Below are 27,259 nucleotides of genomic sequence, written 5' to 3'. Positions count from 1 at the left end.
ATCCAATGTGGCAAAATTAGGATTCCAGGAACTGGGAAGCAAGCACTAGCCACTGAGAATGTGGGAATATATTCCATGTAACATCAAGATAATCACGAGAATTTGAGCCCCTAGATCTTGTGTTAAGAGCAAATTATCGGCAGCTCCGTTTTCGTTCGAAATACCATTTATTTCAAAAACAGGAATTCAAAAATACTATTACAGGGGTGTGTTTAAAAAAAAGAATCTTCTGTTAAGAGAGAATCGCTGCCTACTTGGTTAAAAATAATCTGGAAAATTATGTTTTGCAGAACTGTGTATATAGCGAGACAACTTTTTAATGACCTTTTTCTGTATAATAAACACATTAAGCAATTTTACTCTTTTAAATCTTTGACATAAACTAAAGCTGCTATAACTCCATATATAGACAAATACCCCCAGGGAAGGATCATAGGTGCTAATCACTGTTTGTTACATTACAGATTTTTACAGTCGAACTTTCCCATGGTAACCCACATTTTAATGCTCCAATTAAGAGGTTTTTAAGCTACTAAAAGCTGTCAAAAAAGGCACACCTGTAATCTAAGTTCTAATAATTTACAGCTGTATTGACAACCTGAATTTATAAGATAAAACATTTTTATGCTTGGAGACAGAGCCATTTTAGATCCTTTAGAGCAGCAGCTATCGCAGGGGTCTCTTCCAACTCTACAATTCTATTATTCGGGGGGGGGGGCAACCTCCAAGAAAACTATGCAGATGGTGCTACTGCAGGCTCAATCCACCTACCTGCCCACCAGCTGATGACCAATGTTTCAGGAGACAGCTTTCCAGAAAATCTCTAGCATTGCTTTGTCAATACAGCATTTCCCCTTTTGCCTATTCCTTTTTTTCATATGCGCTAAAGTCAGTTTTCTGCACACTGGCGCTCCTTTTTCACCAGGTACTGCTTAGTAAGCCACTTGAAAACGTACTGTATCTAAAGGTAAAGGGACCCCTGACCATTCATAGACAACACTGGGGTTGCGACACTCATCTCGCTTTATTGGCCGAGAGAGCCAGCATACAGCTTCCGGGTCATGTGGCCAGCATGACTAAGCCACTTCTGGCAAACCAGAGCAGCTCACGGAAACGCCGTTTACCTTCCCACTGGAGCAGTACCTATTTATCTCCTTGCCCTCTGACGTGCTTTCAAACTGCCACAAAGCTGTGTTTTGTGTAACTTGGTCCTTTTTCTATATAAATGTTTGGGGCAGGTTTAGAGAAATATTGAAGTGCGTGTTCGCAAATCGAGAGGAAATCAGGCAAGAGTTTCTGAAGCTGGAACTGCGCCACAAAGAAAACATCCTGAAAACCCATTATCAAAAAAATTGCCATGAACAAATTGAAATGATGTGCGCTCCGGAGAGAATGGAGAGGGTAAGCTATTAGTATGACAGTTCTGCCATGCTTATGCCAAGCTGTTAGGCTAATGAAAAGAACGTGGTTCTGATCCTGTGTGTCTCCTTACTGCAGTTATCCAGGGCTTCTTGAAACGAATTACAAGGGTTAGATCTTTGGGGGGTTCACCTGAACCCTCTCCTATTGAAAGCATGCACGAGAGTGTTGCAAGGTTGCACTGGCTAACCTCCACCTTCCCCACTGGCAATACATGTGCCAGCAGTCATTTGAAGCAGCACTATGCACATTCATTTAGAAGAATGTGGAGCTACTTCACATGGCTACAAAGCATTCAGCCCCCAGCACACATATTAGCAGCACTAGCTGACACCATCTTTTCATGTGCTTTTGGTGTATGTGGGTTTGTGTGAATCCTCTTAACGTGGTTTCTAATTAGAATTCACCTTGTCCTCCTGTCCAGGTTCCCCCCGCCCCGCCCCGTCCCACCACCTGTGCAGGAAATTTCCCTTGGGGATTCAAGTGCAGAGGCTCATACCAAATTCTCAATTGGTCTGACTTGATTTAGTAAAGCATTATCGAACAAAGTTCAAAGAGTCTACCAGAGCTTTATAAATAGGCGAGGTGTACATCATCTTAGCTGCTTCTCCTCTAGAATCATAGAATCGTAGAATCATAGAATCATAGGATCACAGAATCATAGAGTTGGAAGAGACCACAAGGGCCATCGAGTCCAACCCCCTGCCAAGCAGGAAACACCATCAGAGCACTCCTGACATATGGTTGTCAAGCCTCTGCTTAAAGACCTCCAAAGAAGGAGACTCCACCACACTCCTTGGCAGCAAATTCCACTGTCGAACAGCTCTTACTGTCAGGAAGTTCTTCCTAATGTTTAGGTGGAATCTTCTTTCTTGTAGTTTGGATCCATTGCTCCGTGTCCGCTTCTCTGGAGCAGCAGAAAACAACCTTTCTCCCTCCTCTATGTGACATCCTTTTATATATTTGAACATGGCTATCATATCACCCCTTAACCTCCTCTTCTCCAGGCTAAACATGCCCAGCTCCCTTAGCCGTTCTTCATAAGGCATCGTTTCCAGGCCTTTGACCATTTTGGTTGCCCTCCTCTGGACACCTTCCAGTTTGTCAGTTTGTCTCTAACTGAATCACCTTCTGCCACCCCAGCCCCTCACCATCTCTTCATCCAACCACAGTCCTTGAAATACAACTTGTTCAACCCACTTTCACTGTATCTATTAGAACTCTTCTTGCACCTCGAGGTTTGCTGATCATAGCGTTTTTTCTCTACTCTTACTTTGCTTTCCGCCAAGACACAAACTGAACCACCTCGGCTGTTACTCCATTTTGTGACATTTCTTTAAGAACGACAGGAAAGAGGGCTTGAGCCTGAGCCGCCAGTTTTTATTCTGTGTGGTGTAAGAAGGAACTTTGTACTCCTGGCTCTGCATTTTACGGATAGGCTTTTTACTTCTGATTTTTTAATCATACATTGTTCATCTATTGCCTCTCCCATATAATGTGGCTCAAGTGGCTAATACTTAAATGTATAAAACTTCCCTCACATAGCAGTTAACCGTAAGTGACAATCTTTGAAGTTCTGTTGCAAAATAATTTTGTGTGTTAGGTTTTCTCAGACATCTGCTTTCAATTGAGCATAGTGATAGCTGTCTGAAATGGAAGGTGATATAAATTTCTTCTGTTGAACAAAGCAGGAAATATTTTGAACACTGAAATGCAGGGTACATATACTGGCAGCTTTTTCTTTTTTTTTTCTTTCTTGCTCTTAATAGTCAAAACCATGTCTTAAATTCGGGAGTTCAAAGAGCATTTGGAGGCCGCATTCTTCAGAAATCACACTGGGGAAAATATTGGGTTCACATGCAGAACATTCAAGCACCCACCCCACTCCTTTTGGGTTCAGGCAAAAAAACCTAAATGAATTATTTGGACCAACTCTGTTACTTATGATTTGGGAGAGTGTGGGCTGAACTAGCTGATACAGAGAGGGAACGGCTTGCAACAGCAGTCAGCTTTCCCTCAGGTAAAATCTTAAGGTTTTTTTAAAAAATGTGTGTATTTATTTTTTGATAAAAATATTTGCATGCCACGCTTTCACAAGTGGTTTACAACAAATATAATACAATTAAAACCACACAAAAATTAAAACAGATGGCATCACACTGGGCTTCACTGACGACAACAGCCTGTGAACTCCAGCACAGTTGAGGAAACTGAATAATATTGCATCATGAGATGCTGGGCTGTTGCTTTGGTAGTATGTAGTTCACCATAGTATCCAGTTCTGTCCTTTAGTTTGAAACTTAGGTTTGTTTTGTTACAGGCAACTGACAAGCACGACCACCGGCTTGCGTTACTTAAAACCCGGCGCTTGCAAATAGAGCAGAGAGAAGCGGAAGAGACTAAACGCTTAGAGGACAACACTAATTGGTTGCACCGGGTCGAAAACGAAATGCGCCTCCTAGGTCAAGATGGCCATATTCCTCAGGTAAGCTCCTTTGCCTATGGTTGGCCACTGTGAGAACAGGATGCTGGACTTAGATGGGTCGCTGGCTTAATCCAGTAGTACTGTTCTCATGTTCACTTTGGCTCCTGGGAAATATTTTGGATGTTCAAGTGAGAGGGATTGTTCTTTATTCTACTATAGCAGTAAGCAAAGGGCTATCTATCATATATAAATACACACAGAGAGAGAGAGAGAGAGAGAGACCCAGGAATTTGCTTGGAAAGGCAGAACTGAAGGAAGATGATGGGTCAGTGAGGGTGAGCGGGGAATTGGTTTTGAGCTAACCCTTCAGGCTAAATCACTTACCATCTTGCTTCATGTGTCCTTCCTCAGTTACTTAAAAATAGTGCTTGCTAACTGTAACTATAAGGCTTTCCCATTTTCAGATAGCTGCTTTGTAACGTGGTAGAAGACAGATGTTTTCTGTTGCAATTTTCTCTTTTAAATGTGCATGTTTTTTCACTGCTTTCAATGAAAATAGATTGATTTCCCCCCCTTCTTTTTAAAAAAAGTCTCAAATTGCTGTACTTACCTGAATAGTAGTGTATCTACAATAGACTATTGTCGTTTCTTGTTGTTCACGTAGCGTAAGAGTAGATACTGTCCTCATACGAAAGAAAAGAAGAAAACCAGGAAGCGAACAAAGCACCTGCCTTCCATTTTTCAAACAAGCCTATAAACAAAATTGACCTGGTGTCTGCTGCATTCTTCCCGCAACCTCTGCCGCTGAAATAATACCTTATCCATCTTAGCCACTGCTGAAAATGGAAGTTATTAGCATGTAAAAATGTGATAATAACTGGGAGTCGCAAGGATGAGAGCCATGCTTGATGGATGCTAGTATGCCCCCACTGTCACTGAAGTTTAGTACCAGATATGGCACTGGTCATTTTTAAGGACTTTACCTCAGTTGGGGGGGGGGTTGGGGGGGTTCCTGCACCCTCCTCCTCCAGCCTGGAAGCTTTCAAAGCACCATCATGCAGGCAGGGTTTGATACTTTGCTTCCCAAACAGCCCCAGACTTAAGGGGCTTTAATAAGAGGTCTCCTAGGTCATTCCGGTTTGGTTTTAACTTGAAGTACCTTGGTTGACGGCTATCAGCTCCGAGTGAGATTCAATATATACAGGTATAACATTAATTCAAGAAGCATTGTTAGCTATTGTTAACGCAAGGGGACATAGCATGATAGTACAAATCAGTGTATGGTAGGCAAAAATTGCACGAGATTTCCCTTGGCCCAAGCCAACAGTTAGTTAACGGAATGGCTGTTGCCACAATTGGATGCCACCCTCTTGACTCTTGACCTATTCCCCACCACATGGCAAGACTTCCGCTCTAGAAGTAGAACTGTTGTTTTTCAAAGTAGTAGCATTCCTGTCATTACTGGGTTGGCTGCCTATGAGCTTGGCTTCAACATGGCTCCCTTTTCCAGGAGCTTAACAGAGATCTGCAGTACTTCCATTTGAAGTTGGAAGTGAAGGATTTGAGAACTCAGGCTGAATACATGAGGACTCTTGCATCCCTCCAAGAACAGCAATATAAACAGACAGAAAAGTAAGTCAATTTTGAAATGCCATATTTTGAACACCTTCCCTATTTAAAGCTTTTGACGTATGTCAAAAATAGGCTAATTTTACACGAAAATTGTGGTACATTTGATTAAACTTTCGTTGGACTGCTTTTGAACAAGAGGTCTGAAAGGGACAACGACAATGTTTCTTTTTCTGTCCTGTTCCACAAAGCTGAACAGATTGCTCTCTAGTTCTTTCAGAATATCTTAGTAGGAATACTTTGACCTTTTAAGCTCAGTGGTGGCCAATCTCTTTGGAAGGTGTGCAGCAAATCAAATCCAGAGCATGAGGGTGCCATTTTGGAATCCATTGTAGTCTGTAGGCAGACTGCTGTGACTTCATAGCTTTGCCTCTTGTCTTGCCTCTAGAACCAGGAATAAGGCAGCCCTGCAGTGTGGAAGATGTAGGCAGGAGAATGTGCCTAGTTCCATTCTGTGGGTAGCCAACCTTTTTTTCTGGCCTGAAGGCCAAATTCACTCTTGGCCAGTGATTCAGGGGCACATGCCAGTGGTGGGTATCTCATTCACCACAGGTACCCAGCCCAGCCCTTCTCTTCAGCTGATTATAAATGGGGGAATGGGGGGTTTTCACCTCCGCCCCTTCACCAAACAGTGACTTGGCCAAGGGCTTGGGACTGTCCTTGAAGACATCTCTGATACTTCAACAGGTCCAAAATACAGAATCCAGATTACTGGCTCCCTTTGGAACGCCTATAACCCCTCTTTTAAAACAGCTGATCTTAATAGCATTTCCCTTCCTGGGAATTTTCCCCTTAGAGAAGCCTATAGAATAGATACCGATGAATGAGTTCTTTGTTGGCTCAGTGGTGCCTAACAGTGAGATGATAAATTTCTAGTCTGGCTACCTATCTGGTTTGAGGGACCTGGTTGATGACCTATACCAAGATCTCTTTTTTGCTTTAAGGGTTAGCACCAACACTTTAAATTGTCCTCGGAAAGCCAATTGGGAGCCAATGTAGGTCTTTCAGGACCGGTGTTACATGGTATCGGCAGCCGCATTCTGAAACTGCAATTAATCCAGAATGCAGAAGGATCAACTCAAATATTTATGGTATAGGAATCCTGTTGAAAATGTAGGTTGGCACCTAAGGATTAATGACCATAAAATCAAATCTAGAATTGTGAAGGCACTCTGCAACATTTAACCCCAGAAAGAAACTCTACAAATATAAACACTAGGTTAATGGGAATATGGTCAGAGTGTTAAAATTCAAACAGGACTTGCTGACAATAGTCTTCTCTCACTGCGCAACTGGTGTTTAAAAGCTTGTGTATACTTTCTAAGTAGAATGTCTGCATATATATAATGTTCCTTAAATACAATTTACATGAAAGCAGCATGCAGTGCTATCTCTGAGATGTTTGTTGCTTATTTACCATGAAACTTTCATTTTTTAACAGAATACTAAGTGCTTTGCTTTCTGTTATAAGAAAGCAGTACGAAGCTTTGAAAACAGCAGGGTTAGCAAACAGTGCTGTTGAGGATGACTTCAAGGCTTTTGAGCAGCTGATTCACAGAGAGAAAGCCGTTGTCTGGGCTGACCAGATGACTGAAAAAGAACCAAAACAAAATGATTCACCAGTGATGTCTGCTATCATGGCCTTTCCACAACTTGTGAGTTACCAGAATACGCCTTGCCGTAAGTAGACAATTGTCTCTCTTTCTGTTTTTAAGGTGTTGCACCTTCCCTAAGGAAAAAAAGGTCAAATTTGAAGGTAGATTTACAGTGAGTTGGATCTAGAATGCCCCTTCCTTGAACTGAAAGACTGGAATTCCTGCAGAAGCAGCTGCTGGAGAAAGGGACTGGGAGGTGGGCTTCACCCCCTGCAGCTCCCAGTCCTTGGAGGGTCACTGAACTGTCCAGAACAGCTTTTGGGGGGTCTGGAGAGCAGCCTCTCTACCCACTTTCTCTAGCAGGAGTGCCTTGCAGGCAGAATGATGGTGATGGTGATCTTTTTATTGAAAGTTCAAAAAGCACCTAACTATATGTACACCAGACATGGTGAACTCAAACAAAAAAGAGAAACAGAGCCTGTGCAGAAGGGAAAACAAAGGGGGGGGGACCCAAAACTGTATATTTTACAAGGTTGTTATTGTACTTCACCAAATCTTAACCTATTACAGTTTATGGTATTTGTAAGAATGGACTCCAAATATCATTGAATTTGTCCATGGCAAGTCTGTGTTTATATGCAAGTTGTTCATATGTTGCGAGTTTGTATAAGTCTTCAATCCAATCGTAGAAAGGTGCCGCATTTTTATTTTTCCAGTTCATCAGTATCAGTCTTTTTGTGGTAAGGGCACAGAGAGTCCACTCACATTGTCTTTTTGTAAGGTTCCATGTGCTGGTTATATAATAATTCAAGAGGATATTTTGCTCTGTAAATGTAAGGTTGTTCTATACAGTTCTGTTGATGGTTTCAGTTACCTTCTGCCAAAAATCTTTCAATATAGGACAATGGTTATTATGAAGATTTTATTTATTTATTTATTTATTTATTTATTTATTTATACATACCCAACCTTTTTCTCTGTTGAGACTCAAGACAGCTTACAGATAAAAGACATGCCAGTAATTATTACAAGTTCTGCTCGCCTGAATTCTGAATCCAGCCAAATGTGACTAAACCTAACTTTAGTGTAGCAGCTAAAGTGTAAGATAGCAAAAGAAGCCCTTTCTTGGAAATGGTGTGCTTCATCCCCTCAGGAATATCTGCCTATATCACTCAACTCTTCCTAATGTAGCAGTTACAGCCTTGCGAAAATATCAGTTCTAGGGTGGGCATTGAAATGAGTCTGCATGTAGCTTTTCTCCAGTTCACCGAAGAAAGTAGAAAATGTTGATATAAGCCTTGATCCAGATAATTATTTAAAGATACCTGTGTACAGCAAGACCTTTTCCTTCCTGTTTTGTAACCTTTCTGAATTCCTCCACAGCGCTTGTGATGTTTCATTTGGGAGGCGGGCTGTTTTGTTAAGATAAGGAAAATACCCACTGTACACCTGACAAATAAGGGTGATTCGACAGATTAAAGACGTTTGTTAGCTTTGTGCTGCTTTTCCTAGTGCAGTGCATTCATCTTTTGCAGGTATCCTTATCGGTAGATAGTCTGGGCGTTTGTACGTTCCGGCCAATTTATGCCATGAACAGTATTATTGGTCATAAAATGAAGTGAGGCACCTTTCAATCGGTTTAGCAAACATTGTTTCCTGTCTGTGGCTTTCTGCTGGAAATGTGAGCGCTAATGTTTGTACTGACTCCTCCTTAATGCAGTAATTTTCTGCATTTACTGTACCTCTACAACTTCCTGGGCGCTCCCTTCCCTAGAGACATTTCAGAGCAAGCAGCGATGCAGATAGGAATTGCGGGGAAAGTTGCAAGCTCTCTAGTGAAAATAATTTGATTTATGCACAAACACAAGGGGGAGAATTGCTGTTGGTCTTCCCAAGCCTATGGTTTTAGAGAGTCCAAGGTGATCCTGGGTATTTCTTCTACAATTAGAAGATCAGTATTGGCAAACTTCACTGAAAGACTTCCATTCCTGATCTTCCCTAGTCTGAATGCACCCTCAGCTTCCGTAGGAAATGATGAGGCCCAATAGATCTTGTCACTACACCATGTGAGCCTGTGGTGCACTCTGGATCCGCCAACCTACAATACACGTGCTCTTCAACAGTTAGTTTGATGTGGGAAAGGTTCCTTCAAGGCAGAAAGGAAACCAACCTTCCTAAACAAAATGCTAATATTTTCAGAAACAAAATATGATATGGAGAGCTATGCTTAAGAACAAGACTTCATGAAACACTGGATATTTTATAAGTCTTCTAGAGCTCTTACCATCTAAACTTGGATAAACAAAATGGTACTTATAAGTTAGGATGGAACATTTCTGTTTTGTTTAAAGATCCAACACACAAAAAACACCAGCAGCAGAAATTATTCCTTAGAAAAGTCATGGGGAGCAGGGAGTTCCCATGTTGTTAGGAAGCCCTGACTTATCTTTAGTTAGGAAATTTTTAAAACGACAATTCATACAGATCCCATTGCACCATTTTTGGTTCGTTGGTTTTATTTATTTATTTATTTTGGTGCGCAATCTATTCAAGATGTTAGGCAGGAAATGGGGTTTTGCACAGAGGCTGAAAAAACATTGGCCACCTGTTACACAGTGGTCATTATTCCTTATTTAAAAATCCATATTTTACTTGCAGCATAATTGCATAGGCTTTACTTGTCAACATAACAGTAAAGCTGTTCCATTTTGGGGGCACCAGACTCTTGGATTCCAATCCATTTTTGAATTTAGAGACATATATGTTCCCGTGGGAATATTTCAGAGGGTTTTCCAAAATTCTCTATATTTGGATAAATTGGTCATCATAATGTTTCATTTACGCTGAAGTATGTATGCAGTATAATTTTAATAAAATAATGGGCATCTCGGGAATTAAACAGGAAGGGATGTGTGAGCCCAGCTTGCTAGCATATGTAGTTTACTGTTTCGCCCTTAAATGTGGATTGATTACTAGGAAAGTGTAGTTTGGAAATTCTTTTTCCCTAAATGTCTTCCTTTAGATGTTAAGTGTAGCAATGCCCATCAATGCCAGCTATGTTGTCTAGTACCAATAATGCCATCTACTGTGAATTATCAGTGGATGATAGCTTACGTCTCAGCATATTTATAATATTTACAGTGGTACCTCGGCTTAAGAACTTAATTCATTCTGGAAGTCTGTTCTTAACCTGAGGTACCACTTTAGCTAATGAGGCCCCCTGCTGCCGCTGTGCCACTGCTGCGCGATTTCTGTTCTCATCCTGAAGCAAAATTCTTAACCCGAGGTACTATTTGGGTTAGCGGAGTCTGTAACCTGAAGCATCTGTAACCCGAGGTACCACTGTATTGGTGTTTTGCATCTGTTCAGCACACTAGTAATGCATAAAAAAGATAACGAACAGGCTTAGACATTTGTCCAGTCTAAACCAGTCCTTTGTTTCTGGTCACACCTCAACTTTTCTGGTTTGCATATGATGGAAATATAGTATAGTACAGTATTTTAACTTGGAGAAAGAGTAGGCAGGGCTTTATAAATGGACTGTGAGAAACACAAAGAAGAGTCGGCTGGTATCAGAAGTTAGAGCAAAGTTGATTCTCTGATATTCTAGTCAAGGTAGTTAAAGACAGGAGCAGAAAAAGAGCAAAGGCAACGGTTGTGCTTTAAAGGAGTGGGGCATTGTGAGAACTAGCAATGTAAAGTTGGCACAGAAAGCAATCAAGGGGCAAGGCAATCTTAATCAGCATTGACCAAAGACAAAGAAGTCAGCAAGATTTCAAAAATTTTACATGAGAGTAAGCTGAGAGTGATGAGCTTTAGCAGTAAATCCCATTCATTTCCCTCCATATTTCTAACTGTTTTCTCACTGTATTGGTGAAGAGGGCTATAAAAGGTGAAGGAATCAGTTTAAGGGTTCTTCTGGTAAAAAAAAAATCTCCATATTTTGCAAAACTCAGTTCTTGGGATGTGTATGCCCAAAGTATACAGTGCCCCTGTGTTTGCTATAGACAGACAGACAGACGTGCTTTGGTGATAGGCTGCTTATAGCAAACTTTAATGACAAAGATCTCTGGGCAGTTTTCAGTTCCAGAACTTAACTTGGTAGCGCACTTCCAAAAACTTGTAAGGTTGGTTAGAGATTTCTCTCTCCCGGTAGAGTAGGGTGGGGTTGCTGTTTGATTGAACCCATCACTCTTGGCTTTTCTACCTCGCTTGGCAACTTCAAAGCCTTGTTATTATATGCTTTCAGTAGCACTTGGATGAGAGTAAGAAATGAGACTTGGCAGCAGAATAACAACATCATCCTTTGCTCTTGAAACAACTTTAATTTCAAATATACTGTTGCCTCAAAAAAAGAGTGAGGGGCTTACCTTTTAGCTGCAGTTTATAGCAGACTGCAAAATCATAGGCAGCTGTGATATTTTAACTCCTGCCATTGAAGTGCAACATAAATTATTATACCAGTCAAGTAAAAACACAAGCTCTAAGTTAAGAGTAGCATTCTTAAGGCTTGCGCAGTAGGATTTTGATTGATGGCGTGATCCATGTTCTCTCTGTGTGTGAGATGTGAACGCGAGCTCCATTCACAGCCAGGCACTTGCCAATATTTCTGGCTTTGTTTCAGATATCCCATTTCTTTAAGCGTAGCTGTGCATTAGTAGAGAGGGGGTTGGGGTCCATTTTTAAATGCAGGGGGAAGTGCCCATTACTTCCTCCTGTGACCAGAAGCAAAGCCAATTTATTACTGGGAAGAGCTAATTGCGGTGAATTCTTATGTTAGTCAAAACATTGACTTGAGATGCAGGATTGCATCCTCATTCATTCTCCCACCTGTAAGCTTCAATACGTACTGGAGAGCTTCTTCCCATTCAAGCTGCCCTGTTACAACTGCCATCTTAAGTAATAGCATCACACTAATGTTGCCATTCTTTTGGATGCAAGCTGGGGTTCTGGTAGCTCCCACACACCCACATTGCATTTATTGCTTCCAGAATATCTTTAAATTGCTTGGCATAATAACGTGTTGGGGTCACATGAATATTAAATAGCTAAAATTCATTCACTAGGCAACATTTGCAACTCGGAATTCCATGAGTCAGAAAGCTGTTGAAAGAATCAAAATTTATGATTAGTAGAGTAATTGGATCAATCACTGGAAGCCCAGAAATGTTTATTGAAATGAATACATTAATATTTGATTTCACTTTAGCTGAACAACCGAGCAGACTTAATTTAGCACAGATTCCAGAAATACCTTATCATGCATGTATGAAGAATAAAAATGTATTCTGGAAGAATAAAAAAATCCCAACCCGTTATTTTGTCCCAAACCCAGTTAGAACTTGTCCCATTCATCAATGTCTTTTTGACATGAACTCGACTTTTGTGGACTGTGACTCATGTTTGCTAAATACTTCCCTCATGCTTTTCACATTACTTGATACCATGCTAAGTCTTGTCTTTGTATACTCACTTCTTGATAAATGAGTTCCTTTATTGGCAGAGATTTCTGGAGGCATGACATGGCATAGCCAAGGCTGTCCAAAAAATTTTAATTGAAAGGGAGAGAAATCATTCATTTGAATACCTTCATGTTCAACTCCCGTTTTTCATGTCGATTCTAAAGCACGGCAAGAATATATTTTGGCAGGTGCAGCTCAAACCTGTGAAAGTTTACTCAGAAGTAAGTTGCACTGCTTGCCATAGGGCTTACTTCTAGGTAACTGTGCAAAGGAACGCAGCTTTAATATAAGGTGTATTTGCTTTCCCCATAACACACATGGTAATAAGTTGGGGGGGGGTCGATTTTGCATCCTAAATTAATCCTTAAGTATTGTATCCAATTTATCTTAATTTATGAGACTGGAGAGATATATGCGGGCTCACTTTTCCAGCATGGCTGCAAGCATTTGCCTCCATTTTCAGCACACCATAGTTTGTTGAAAGTAGGGGAGGGGGTTTGCAGTGGTGAGCTTTAACTATGGTTTGTCCAAAGAAGCCAGGATCGTCAACCTCTGATCATCTCCTCTTCACGACTTCACTGGAAGAGAAGGGTTCAAGGCACACCTAAGCTTGTCCTCATAGCAGTAAACCAGGGTTGGGCAGCCTGTGGCGCTCCAAACATTGCTGAACTACAAATCCCATTATCCGTGACCATTGCCCATGCCGGCCACTTTTAAGGGCAGGATAAACAAGGACAATCGCTCTTTTAAATATACAGTACTTTCATTAAATAATAATAGCAAGTTGGTGTACAACATTATAATATCCACAATAATATCCATTCATGTTCCATTCAAGACCCGTCTGAACAATACTGTTTTCAAAAGACCTCTAAAATATGGCAGGGGTGACTCTTGCCTGATCTTTACAGGCAAGGAGTTCCAGGGGGCACATCAGGGGCAGGAAGATCTCAGTGACTGAGGTGGAGCAGAAGGAATCAGGAGGTACTTTGGGCCCAAGTTGTTTGAAACGATTGTTTTGCTAAGGATTTCTTTCATTCTGATGACATTAAGTAGCTATACGGGGTTTCCTTTTTCCTAATGGCTTGCATTTGTGCTTCATGGAACCCCAGCAACCAGCTTTTTATTAATGAGCTTGCAATGCAGTATGAAATATGGCTCATTGTGTTGAAGTTCAACAAATTATTAATGTTGGCAATACTTTTTGTGTTCTCTACCTATCTGGTTTACAGTTTAAATGCTTACATTTACGGGTAATTTAAAAGTGTTTTCAGTACTGGGAGAAGCTTCTAAAACTTGGCACTCTCACCAAAATGTTTCTCTCCCCCAAGACTTCGTTCCCAGTTTCTCTTAGGACATTTTGAAAAAACCCAGTGCCTTACAGTAAACAAAACTTTTTTTCTTCTTCTTTGGAAAGAGGAACGTCAGTGCTATAATGTATAAACACAGACCAACGGTCCGCCAACCACTACTTTTCCCCGAAACACATACTTTCAGATGCATAAGCTAGAGCAACGCCTCATAAATTAATATTTTAAAATGTTGCCTAAAATGTTTAATGGATAGCTGTTTGAAAGATTATAATTGGATTCTCTGGGCAGAGCATATTGTTGATATTCAGCAAAGTGGCTATTCAAAATGTTATGATTGGAGCCCTGCATCACTATTCATATAATCGGGTTTCTCGGCCATAGGATGTTGGAAGATAAATATTTTGAGCACACAGAGTTTGTTTATTGTCTAGAAATGCAATGTGGAATACTTCAGACTAAAATTTATGAACGAGGAAGTACTGGAATTGTATCTAGCCAAACACCAATCTGAATTTTTAACCAGAGGGCGGGGGGGAGAGAATGCCTCTGAGCCATTGAATTTGAAGCAAGTGTGTAGGTAGGATTCTCTTGTTATTTTCCTGTGAGGGTAGGACCAAGAACAGAAATTAAACAGTTAACTACTACATATTCACAGGAATGGTCTCACTTAGTCCAGCTGCTATGCAGAGCATGTCAACCCTTCACCATCATAAGTATAATACATAGCTATACTTTGTATGTTCTACATCAAAACCTAGGATGTTCTGATACACTTTTTCCTGACCTTCTATGTACTATTTTTCAGCTTAAAGATCTGCTACTTGTAAGCCAACCCTAAATATTTCCTTCTAAACACCTTTAGCTTATGGTTAGAATCATGGCTATGTCTAGTTGCACCTTGTTTGGGTGAATGATCTAAAATGGTGGTGCAATGCTTTCTAAATTGCTGAAGATCTCCCCTCCACCACCCCAGTAGTTCATCTTTCATTGGTTTTGGACTTAACATGTCAGTTAGGGTGACATTCCTTTTTTGAAGTGGCTTGATGACATGTGGTTTCCGAACTTATTCTATCAAAATTAAGCAGTGGTAGATTTTGAATAAATGTCTTACGAAGCTCATTGCCTGACAGAGGTGGAAATAAATGCAAAGTGTTTGTTTTATGCAGATAAGCAAGCTAAATGCACTACTATATTCTAAAGGCAGTACTAAACTTCTGTGTTTTGGTTTCTAACTATTTCAGCAGGCAGAACAGAGGGGGGAAATCAAGTCACATGCTGTAATAAAATTTCTTAAGCCCCTTTCATAGTTTTCCCTCCATCTGCTTAGTCTATGCATGGAAGGGAAAGCAGGTTTAAAATATTGCATACAGAAGGAAGAAGCAAAGTACAAAGAAAATACAGTACTAGTGAAGAATAATAAAACAATTGTGTAACAGTAGAGCCCCTTCATGGATCACTGCCTTGCCGTGGTGAAGGGGCTTGAATAACTCAGAGAAGCTATGAACTATGCCAAGCAGGACACTCAAGATGAACAGGTCATAGTGGAGAGTTTTGACCAAACGTGATCCACCTGGAGGAGGAACTGGCAAGCCACTCCAGTATCCCTGCCAAGAAAACTCCATGGACAAAGACAACAGGCATATAAAAGTTATGACGCTGGAAGATGAGCCCCTCAGGTCGGAAGGCGTCCAACATGCTACTGGGGAAGAGCAGAGGACAAGTTCAAGTAGATCCAGAGCTGATGAAGCGGCTGGGCCAAAGCCGAAAGGACGCTCAGTTGCGGATATGCCTGGAAGCGAAAGGAAAGTCCAATGCTGTAAAGAAAAATATTGCATAGGAACCTGGAATGTAAGAACCATGAACCTGGGTAAGTTGGATGTGGTCAAAAATGAGATGGCAAGAATAAATATTGACATCCTGGGCATCAGTGAACTAAAATGGACAGGAATGGGCGAATTTAGTTCGGATGACTATCATATCTACTACTGTGGGCAAGAAACCCGTAAAAGAAATGGAGTGGCCCTCATAGTCAACAAAAGAGTGGCGAAAGCTGTACTGGGATGCAATCTCAAAAATGATAGAATGATCTCGATTCGAATCCAAGGCAGACCTTTTAACATCACAGTAATCCAAGTTTATGCACCAACTACTGGTGCTGAAGAAACTGAAACTGACCAGTTTTATGAAGACACACGACCTTATAGAAGTGACAACAAAGAAGGATGTTCTTCACATTATAGGGGACTGGAATGCTAAAGTAGGGAATCAAGAGATAAAAGGAACAACTGGCAAGTTTGGCCTTGGAGATCAAAACGAAACAGGGCAAAGGCTAATAGAGTTCTGTCAAGAGAACACGCTGGTCATCACAAACACTCTTCCAACAGCACAGGAGACGACTCTACACATGGACATCACTAGATGGGCAGCATCGAAATCAGATTGATTATATTCTCTGCAGCCAAAGATGGAGAAGCTCTATACAGTCAGCAAAAACAAGACCTGGAGCTGACTGTGGCTCAGATCATCAGCTTCTTATAGCAAAATTCAAGAAAGTAGGAAAAACCACTGGGCCGGTAAGATACAATCTAAACCAAATCCCTTATGAATACACAGTGGAAGTGAGGAACAGGTTTAAGGATTTAGATTTGCTCGACAGAGTGCCTGAAGAACTATGGATGGAGGCTCGCAACATTATACAGGAGGTAGCAACTATGAAAAAGAAATGCAAGAAAGCAAAGTGGCTGTCCAATGAGGCCTTACAAATAGCGGGAGAGAGAAGGCAAGCAAAATGTGAGGGAGATAGTGAAAGATACAGGAAATTGAATGCAGATTTCCAAAAAATAGCAAGGAGAGACAAGAAGGCCTTCTTAAACGAGCAATGCAAAGAAATAGAGGAAAACAACAGAATGGGGAAAACCAGAGATCTGTTCAAGAAAATTGGAGATATGAAAGGAACATTTCGTACAAAGATTACCATAATAAAGGACAGAAATGGTAAGGACCTAACAGAAGCAGAAGACATCAAGAAGAGGTGGCAAGAATACACAGAGGAATTATACCAGAAAGATATGGATGGCTCGTACACCCCAGGTAGTGTGGTTGCTGACCTTGAGCCAGACATCCTGGAGAGTGAAGTCAAACGGGCCTTAGAAAGCACTGCAAATAACAAGGCCAGTGGAAGTGATGGTATTCCAGCTGAACTATTTAAAATTTTAAAAGATGATGCTGTTAAGGTGCTACACTCAATATGCCAGCAAGTTTGGAAAACTCAGCAGTGGCCAGAGGATTGGAGAAGATCAGTCTACATCCCAATCCCAAAGAAGGGCAGTGCCAAAGAATGCTCCAACTACCGCACAATTGCACTCATTTCACACGCTAGCAAGGTTATGCTTAAAATTCTACAAGACAGGCTTAAGCAGTATGTGGACGGGAACTCCCAGGAGTGCAAGCTGGATTCCGAAAGGGCAGAGGAACCAGAGACCAAATTGCAAACATGCGCTGGATTATGGAGAAAGCTAGAGAGTTCCAGAAAGACATCTACTTCTGCTTCATTGACTATGCAAAAGCCTTTGACTGTGTCGACCACAGCAAACTATGGCAAGTTCTTAAAGAAATGGGAGTGCCTGATCACCTCATCTGTCTCCTGAGAAATCTCTATGTGAGACAAGAAGCTACAGTTAGAACTGGATATGGAACAACTGATTGGTTCAACATTGGGAAAGGAGTACGACAAGGCTGTATATTGTCTCCCTGCTTATTTAACTTATATGCAGAATTCATCATGCGAAAGGCTGGGCTGGATGAATCCCTAGCCGGAATTAAGATTGCCGGAAGAAATATCAACAACCTCAGATATGCAGATGACACAACCTTGATGGCAGAAAGTGAGGCGGAATTAAAGAACCTTTTAATGAGGGTGAAAGAGGAGAGCGCAAAATATGGTCTGAAGCTCAACATCAAAAAAACGAAGATCATGACCACTGGTCCCATCACCTCCCGGCAAATAGAAGGGGAAGAAATGGAGGCAGTGAGAGATTTTACTTTCTTGGGCTCCATGATCACTGCAGATGGTGACAGCAGCCACGAAATTAAAAGACGCCTGCTCCTTGGGAGAAAGGCGATGGCAAACCTAGACAGCATCTTAAAAAGCAGAGACATTATCTTGCCAACAAAGGTCCGTATAGTAAAAGCTATGGTTTTCCCAGTAGTGATGTATGGAAGTGAAAGCTGGACCATAAAGGAGGCTGATCGCCGAAAAATTGATGCTTTTGAATTATTATGGTGCTGGAGGAGACTCTTGAGAGTCCCATGGACTGCAAGAAGATCAAATCACTCCATTCTTAAGGAAATCAGCCCTGAGTGCTCACTGGAAGGACAGATCCTGAAGCTGAGGCTCCAATACTTTGGCCACCTCATGAGAAGAGAAGACTCCCTTGAAAAGACCCTGATGTTGGGAAAGATGGAGGGCACAAGGAGAAGGGGACGACAGAGGACGAGATGGTTGGATAGTGTTCTCGAAGCTACCAGCATGAGTTTGACTAAACTGTGGGAGGCAGTGGAAGACAGAAGTGCCTGGCGTGCTCTGGTCCATGGGGTCACGAAGAGTCGGACACGACTAAACAACTAAACAACAACAACAAACAGTAGAGAGGTAAGGGCTTCAGTTGGAGATCCCAACTTGCCAGATGTTTGTTATTTATGCAAACATATCCATGTATCCATCTGTCTAATAATTTCCCACCCTTCCTCTGCTTAGGTAAAGTTGCTTTCTCATAAGTGTCTTGTTGGCTCATGTCTTCCATCCCTTGTACTATACGGGAAGAAGATCTCTCCTTCCAATATTGAAGTGTCAAGTGTTTGGCCACCATGAGTACCTTCATTAGCCAGTTATGTTTTCCCTCTCTCTGGTTCCAAAGGACTAGTAAATAATACAGCAAAACACTAACCTCTTTACATCTCAGGAATCTGTTTAAGACCATATTTATGGTTACCTCTGATCAAAATGTCATCACTTTGAGGCAGGATCATATCATATGGCACTATGTTATTGGAGGGGGGAGCACAATGCCAGCACTGTTCTGTGTTTTACATATATTTTTTGGAAAATGCATTGTGGGTTCCAATGCACTCTAAGGATGTTTTTTCATGTTGTATCAGACATAGCCTGATATCCATGGAGACCAATCTGACAGAAACGAGTATTGCTTTGCATTGCCTATGGTGTATGAGCTGCAAGAAATTAAGACCACCACTGTTATAATCCGCCTTCCGTTTTCCGTGGTCTCTTATGCTTCCTTCTTAAGTTCTCCTACTTATTCCTCACTGCCCTCGCCTCCTTCACTGTGTGATACTTTCTGTCAATCAGCCATTATTACAATGGTTCTGTACTGGCTCAGCTACTTTTAATTATGGCTTATAAGCTGCTATCCTCAGCAACTGTACAGTTATGTGTTGATAAATTATTATATTAGTTCCCTGTTTCCTTCTCTCCCACACTGCTGCTGGTGCACTTATAGGTATTTGTATATAATTTTTGTATACATGTAGGAAATTATATTATAGTAAGTCCTGTAATGTAATATGACAACATTTACCGATCTAATATAAGAATGTTAACAAATAAATAAAATGCAAATTTCAAAAAAAAATAAAAATGAAAGCTTGGAGAGGGCTTAAAATGATCCAGACTAAGGTACAGTGGTACCTCGGGTTAAGAACTTAATTCGTTCTGGAGGTCCGTTCTTAACCTGAAACGGTTCTTAACCTGAGGTACCACTTTAGCTAAGGGGGCCTCCCGCTGCCGCCGCCCAATTTCTGTTCTCATCCTGAAGCAAAGTTCTTAAGCCAAAGTAATGTTTCTGGGTTAGCGGAGTCTGTAACCTGAAGTGTCTGTAACCCGGGGTACCACTGTACTTGAATCCAAAGGGAGACCAGGGTGACTTAAAGTAATACAATTACATTAAAACTTTTTTAAAAAAAAAAAAAAGTTAAGTCACTACTAACTTGTCCCATTGATTTCAGTGAAACCTAAGCTCAGCTACCTTGGTCTAGATCCAGCTCTACAGAACTGTTCTTACTCTTCTCTGCAAAGCCTAGAACACACACCTAAGTGATTCTTCTTGCCTGTGTTTCAACTTAGGTATGACATCAGAGAAAGTGAAGACCCATGTGGAACTTGAGGCAGAATACGGAGTACCTCCTAACAAAAGAATAAGGCGGAAATTGATGGAGTCTCCCATGGCAGCGCAAAGTCCTCAGCAATCCAGTCGGCCAAGCCCCAATCACCTAGTGGATTCCATCAGCAAAGAATTCCACCCCATTCTGTATACACCCAAGGGCTGCCAGAAGCCTGCGGAGAACCTGCATACTGAGACTGTGGTAAAGGAAGTGTTAAATGCAGAAGCAGGCCTTCAAGAAATGAACAGTCACACTGCACAGGCTCAGGAGCCATTAAAGCAAGAGAGCCATGGGCATAACATATGCATCGTGACTCCAGAGCGCCTCATGAACTCGACAGTTACTCTATATGAAAGCAACATGGGCAGTACAGACTACTTTCCCAATGAATCTGAAAGCAAATTGCAGGTGACCGACAGCAGCAACAATAGTTTACAAAGGTATTTTCTGTGGAAGAGGAGGTATAATATCCTCTCTCCTTCCTCGCCACTTTAATCCTGATATTGGTTTATCTGCTTTCTTTCCTTTTTGCACAATTAGTGTGACCTCAGTTGTTTCACATTCTCATGTCAGATAACTGGCATTTAAAGCCTCTGAAAGACGTGCCTGAATTGTTAAAATATGTATGGCCTTGTCCAAAAGATCGTGTTGCTGTTTCCTCCTGCTGATCCCTTTTTCCTTTCTTTCATGGACTGCAGTCCATGAACACAAAGTCTGGCGAAACACGACAATAAGGCAAGTGAAGAAGCAAGGGTAGAATACCGAGCTGTTTTCACAATGGAGAGAAGGAAGCATTGGGTTCCTCCAGTGATCTATTTTGGGATCTGTGGTACTGGAGTCAGGGATTGTAGGCAGACTTGCAGGTAACACCAAATTATTCAGGTTGGTGAAAGTCGAAGCAGGCTGTGAATTGCTCCAAAAGCATCTCTTCAAAGTGGGTGGGCAACAAAATGGCAAGTGAGGCTCAATTTCAAAATCACATTGGGGCAAAAAATCAAAATAAAAAAATCATGGCAACGTATTCATTGATGTGGTCTCTCTGAACTGGTAAGTACTCAGGAAAGAGATCTTGGGGTTGTTCTAAACAGCTCTGAAAATGTTGGTGGTGAGAATGGGAAATGTGCTAAGGATTGAAAAAAACTGTATTTTTCGCCCTATAGTATGCACTTTTTCCCCTCCAAAAATGAAGGGGAAATGTGGGTGCGTCCTATGGGGCAAATACAGGCTTTTGCTGAAGCCTGGAGAGTGAAAGGCTCTCGCTCTCCAGGCTTCAGGAAGCTCTGCGCAAGCCTCCGGAGCCCGGCGCCAAGCCGCACCAGCCTCCGGAGGGTCGCGCAGAGCTGCCTGCCCTCCCGAGGTCCGCGCAGCACTGCGCGAACCCTCCAAAGCCCGGCGCCAAGCCGCGCCGGGCTCCGAAGACTTGCGCAGAGCTGCCTGCATTCCGAAGCCTCGGGCGCGCTGAATAGCGCGCCCGGGCTTCGCACAGGTGTCCGCAAGCCTGGGGAGACGGGCGCGGCTCCCTAGGCTTGCGGATAGCAGGCTGTTCTGGGGTCGGGGGAAGCTCGGGCTTCCCCCACGCCAGCCCCGTGCCTGGGGGGGGGGGGGAAATATTTTTTTTTTCTTTATTTTTCTCCCCCGCCCCCCCCAAAAAACTAGGTGTGTCCTATGGGGCGAAAAATACGGTACATCTGCCTGTATTAGGATGCCTTTAAATAAATCAAAGGTACAACTGTAAAAAGTGCAGACCAATGCACAAGATGAAATTCATTTTTGTAAGATGTAGTGCTCACCACTGGCACTGATGGCTTTGAAAGGGGATGAGATAAACCCATGACAGTTGTGTCTCATCAGTCGCAAAAAAAAGAAACCATGATGACAAAATGGAGCCTGTAGGTTCAGCAGCAGTAGGCCTCTAAATTTTCATTTCTTGTAGGCAAGGATGTTAACAGAACAGTTCTGTTGCCTTCAAGGGCTGCTTGTGGGCTTCCTGGAAGCATCTGGCTGGCTAATCAGGTTACTGTACTAGAGTGGACCCTGGGTGTAAACCACAGAGTTTCAGGGCACTGCTGTAAGAAAATGTTCAGCATTAGCAAGGTCATAGGGTTCCAGAAGTTGGCAGTAGGGCACCTGTTGGAGCATCGGCCTTTGCAGGTACCCAGCAGTGTCAACTGCTGATTCCTGTGCAAATTTCTCATCCTGGCCCAATTCCAGGTGAAACCAGGGTATTTCCATTGAAAGTATTGCAGAACAGATCCTCCAGTGAAAACACACATTCAAGCGTCAATACTGGCAATTTCTGGATTTTTAAAAGCTATGCAAACAAAATATCCTTCCATTGCATATTTTGTTTTAATACCGACACTTTTTGGAATGCAAGATTATTTGTAGAATTTGTGGCTTTTGTTTTAAATAAATATTCTGGATTTTTCACACCTACTCCCCCCCCCCCTTTGCTGTTATTTCAGACTTGCTGTCGCTCCATCGTTAAATAGGCAGCCAGACCCCATACATAATAAGCCATCTTATATGGCAATGACATCTGCCGCTGAGAGGAAAAGGAAGTTATTAAGGTAAGTCATGCTTCAGGTTCATTGCTGTTTTCCCCATCTGTGAAATGGGTTCCTGGTGTGTCAGTTCTGTGGTTTAGTAGGAGGCAGGAACATTACCCCAATCCAGTAGTCCTCATGACTTGATCTTCTGATGGACACCCCACCCCATATATCCCAAGAAAGTGAGATGAACGCCGCAATCCCAGAGTCGGTCACAACTGGACCTAATGGTCAGGGGTCCCTTTACCTTTACCTTACAGGACCTGAATACGTCCAAATTACAAAAAATGTCAAATCCTCATCGGAATGAGATGCTTCAATAAAATGTTGCACTAAAGGAGCATCTATTACATTGTTCCTGATCCTAGATCGGTGTTCTGATAGTCTTACTTTGATAGGTCTGAGAGTATGACCTACATACAACAATCCACAGGGATATCTAATCACGTAAATTACACGTGGAGTAGCACATGTGGCAAATGCCTGTAAAATGAACTTAAAGCCTGCTTGGTTGTTAAACTCTTTTACCTGCAGAGCATATTTGCAGGAGGTACAATGCCCACATTTTTAAAAAACCACATGGTCCATGGGGTCACGAAGAGTCGGACACGACTAAACAACAACAACAATCTTAACAGCAGTTATAAGGTTAAGCATCATTTCTTGATCCTTTCCCCTCTCCTAAACCTTTAATGAATCAGGAGAATAGACTCCCAGGAGTAAACTCCTGATTAGTTTTTGACTAACCTTTCATTGCCAGGTTCCTACGCTGAATTTTCAATGCTCCTGTGCAGAACTTCCTGAGCTGAACATTTCCTATTTTCTTTGAGCCTACCTGCGAACTATTGACCTTCCTATACGGGAGCTTTAAAGCAAAGCACAACCATTATTACAACTCCGGTTTTACAACCAAAAACCCAGCACAGAATAGCTGAAATTCCTATTCCATCACACTGGGAAACAAATGCACAGACACAAACCAGAAATATAATTTGAATCATACTTGTTCAGCTTTTCTTAGGACCAGGAGAAGAAATAGCCACAATCCATACAAGTATATCTGTGGTGGATCTTTCTTGTAGTAAATTAGTCACACATGTGGTCCTCGATCTAATATACTTTTAGATGTTGTGTTCCAAAAACAAAAACTAAGCATGCCAGCTTCACTGCGCTAAAAGCAAACTTGTTATAACTTTTTCTTACAGTTCAGTATCGAACAGCGACATTACAAATCACCACGGTCATACAACTGCAAAGCGTATTAAACAAGACAGCATGTTAAGTTATAAAGCTCTAAGAGTCCCTAAATCAACAGGTAAGTATCAAATTACAATTTTCAGTGATTATATCCAAATTTGAGCAGTAGGTGGCTATGGAGGAGCGCCAAGATTGTGGGCTGATATTTACCATTTTTCTTAGTCTTTTGCTGTGGTGATTTAGATGTACAGCTGGTTCGATATACTTTAGCTACTCAGTTAAATTGAGTGAAAAAGTTACTCCTTAAGAAACTCTTAGTCGGTTCCATGTTTTAATACAGTGGACCCTTGGGTTACATTACCTTCGGGTAATGTAACTTTCAGGTTGCGAACGTGGCAAACCCGGAAGTGTGTACTTCCAGGTTTCGCCGTGTGCAGAAGTGGTGCCCCTAGATGCGGACTTTTCAGGACCCCCAGAACCAATTAAGTTCATATCCGGAGGGTCAACTGTATAGGGAAAGGAGCCAAATAGCCCAAAAGGGGTTTGACAGTATTCTCAGAATTACATATTCTCCCTTACTTCAGGACTGTATGTACATCTTCCCACTTTTACCTACCCCTACCTGTGACACTAAACAGCCTGGATGTTTTCTAGTAGTTCATCCATCTGTTTGGAAGAGCATAAACCCTGGAGCTGTTTGTTGTCTTCCTCACCATGCAGTGGCTTGTGGGCAGTTCCCATCATAGCTGTGGCAAAAGGTGGAGCTGCCAAATTCTTTGCCACACCCTTCCACAATTTTTCAGTGTCTCATTAGATCCTTCTGGCAGGTTCTTTCCTAGCTTCCGTCACCTCTTTTCTGTGATCTCTCCGCCTCCTTGGTGCTAACCATCATAGCCATGACCCATATATTTTTTGAATCCAGAGCAGTGATAGGCAGGAGCAGAGGGGCAGTGCCATGCTGCCACTCTCTGACAGTGGTGGCATTGTAGCTTACCAGCACGGGGCAGGGCGGTGGTAAGGTCAAGAGTGGGTGGACGCACCTTCTTCTTTAGTGATCACTCGTAGCCAAGTAAGATTATCTTCCATAAACACGGTTTTAACAATGAGTCCGTAAGTGACTGTGGAGGCCAATTCTGGATCCACTCTTCCTTCCACAGTGGAGACATTGGTTTCTGGGTGGGAGTTGATCATGGTGTGGATTTGCCAAGCGTGTCTTCCTCTTAGCATGTTTCTCCCTTAGCATGTTTCTCCCTCTCCTGAGTTTGACTGTCTTCAAAGCCCATGACACCTTTGGTAAAGGCTGTTCTCCAACTGGAGCGCTCACAGACCAGTGTTTTCCAGTTGCTGGTGTTTATACTACATTTTTTAAAATTTGCCTTGAGAGAGTCTTTAAATCTCTTTTGTTGACCACCAGCATTATGCTTTCCATTTTTAAGTTCAGAATAGAGTAGTTGCTTTGGAAGACGATAAGCAGGCATCCGCACAACATGTCCAATGAAGTTGATGTTTAAGAATCATTGCTTTGGTGCACGGCCCCAGCCACTCCTGCCAGCAGTAACAGTGACTTCTTTGGACACCTTTTTGTGTGGTGGGGAATGCAGAGGCAGGACATTTCCCTGGGCAGCATGGTTATGGCAGGGAAGCCAGTTTTAAATTAGCCAAGGATATCATGAGTTTTGCTGATGTGGGGCTATGCATGCCACAGGTTGCCTTTGCCTCCATCATGGTTCCAATTGCATCTGTGCATTTACAATGAAAGCTTGATTTGGGCAATATCAGCTCTCTGGCTCACATACTCTAGAGGTCCCCAAACAATTGCCTTTTTGCTACCTCTTGTCCTTTTAACCACCCTTCCTCCAGGCAAAATTAATGTTCTCTTTCTGTTATGCAGCTGGTGAAGTGCTGCACGTAGCGTTCCCCGGAGCTAATAGAAGCCGAATACAGTGTTATCAGTACTTTGCACAATGCTATCTTCGTGTTAATTATTTGTACCAAATGTTAGGTAATAAAGGATACCAGCATCAATTACTGTAATTGTATTGTTAAAGAATCATGTAATTGAATTCCTAATTTAGAAGCTGGGAGCGCATTCGACATGCTTAGAATCTCAAAAAAACACACACAAAAAAAAAACCACCCTATCAATATTCCAAGGCATATGCTTGTGCTTGTTCTGTGTGCAGGGGTGGTGAACCTCTTTCAGCCTGGGAGCACAGATCCAGAACTGGCCCACTTGCCAGGAGCCGTTTTTGAAAAGTGGGCAGGGTCTCCCACTTGACTGTCATGTGGCATCAGGTGATTAAAATGTCAGGCTTCAAAGGGAACAGGCAGAGGAGCACAGTGCCAGGATCAGGAATCAGCCTCTTCTGTTGCCTTTTACTGTTGAGCAAACGCTTCTCTTTGAACCTTAACACTATGTTGCTTGATGCTGACGTCAGATATAAAAAATCCCTTATCTGAACTTAGTGCTTCAGTCTGAGAAAGGTGTGACTCAAACTATTCATTAGGTGGAGCTGAGCCTCATATTAGTTGTGTGTGGTAAGTTTTGAAAACTTTCTGAGCCACAGGATACTACAAGTTATTGCTTGGCTAAGACACTGATTAGCCATTCACAGTTCTCTGAGTGGTTTATGGAGTAAAACAAAAATACAGTAAGTAAAACAATATGTTAGCAGCATTTTTTGGACACTTATCAGATGCAGCCAGCATTTATAGCAATATTAAAAAATGAGAAGTTAACAGTTCAAGCATATAGTTAATGTCATTTAAATAACAATAACAACGATGATGATATAGTAATAGTAGTCCTACGTCTGCCCTGTTCTGTTAACCTTAACCTTAACATTTAGGGAAATAATAAACATAATCAAAGCAGTAGTATCTGTGTCTCTCTTTAACATGGCTAATTTTTTTGTTCCATAGAAACTAGAACAAGAAGCTGGAAGCAAAATGAAGTGCTTAGAAAACGTGTCAGAAACAACGGCAAGGAAAATGCAACCTTAGACACGAAACTCAAGACATCCAAAAAAGCATTTTAAATTACCTACGTTGAAATAAATCCTTGCTTTATACAGATTTTAATTTATTAGCAAGACAGGAAAGGTGAACTTTCCATCTGCTCTCTGCACTGTTTCTCACTTACCTGTGGTAGTAGTTATTCATTATACTGTATTTTTCGAACGCTCGCATCTGTGCTTTGGTGCATCCTTCACTCGCTCTTAACATGTAATTAGAAGCTGCATTGTACTTCACAAATGGCTGCTTTTGACATCTCTGCCCTTTGCCATATTTCAGTGAAATAATCTCTTGCAGTGAGAATACAGTCAGAAAGATGGGTGGGGCTCCTCTATAGTGTGTTTAGCTGGTACATAGTTGGTACTTTGTTGGTACATGAAGCATCATAAAGTTTAAGAAGGAAATGTTACAAAATTCCCCTCCTCCTGCTAATGCAGCTCTTCATAAATGACAGGTAGCATTGAGCTCTCATCCCTGC

At 41.9% G+C, this 27,259-nt stretch overlaps 1 protein-coding gene across 3 annotated transcripts in view; it reads left to right on the top strand.

Moving 5' to 3' along the window:
* Window positions 1-26,837, top strand: part of KIF18A (kinesin family member 18A) — a 40,186-nt gene extending 13,349 nt beyond the window's left edge. For 2 of the 3 annotated variants that reach the window (XM_079965938.1, XM_079965939.1), the window contains exons 10-17: window positions 1,239-1,401; window positions 3,740-3,904; window positions 5,355-5,476; window positions 6,915-7,153; window positions 19,983-20,460; window positions 22,486-22,590; window positions 23,775-23,884; window positions 26,689-26,837. In XM_079965938.1, coding sequence (XP_079822064.1) covers window positions 1,239-1,401; window positions 3,740-3,904; window positions 5,355-5,476; window positions 6,915-7,153; window positions 19,983-20,460; window positions 22,486-22,590; window positions 23,775-23,884; window positions 26,689-26,804 — 1,498 coding nt within the window. In that variant the 3' untranslated portion in view covers window positions 26,805-26,837. Of the gene's footprint in view, window positions 1-1,238; window positions 1,402-3,739; window positions 3,905-5,354; window positions 5,477-6,914; window positions 7,154-19,982; window positions 20,461-22,485; window positions 22,591-23,774; window positions 23,885-26,688 lie in introns of those variants that run through there. The other variant, XR_013835933.1, reaches the window with a different exon arrangement.
* The last annotated feature ends 422 nt before the right edge of the window (window positions 26,838-27,259 follow it).

Source organism: Podarcis cretensis, assembly GCF_951804945.1.
Source record: "Podarcis cretensis genome assembly, chromosome: 1".
Classification (NCBI taxonomy): domain Eukaryota; kingdom Metazoa; phylum Chordata; class Lepidosauria; order Squamata; family Lacertidae; genus Podarcis; species Podarcis cretensis.
Note: the sequence above shows the minus strand (reverse complement) of the source record. Positions and strands in the feature narration are given on the sequence as shown.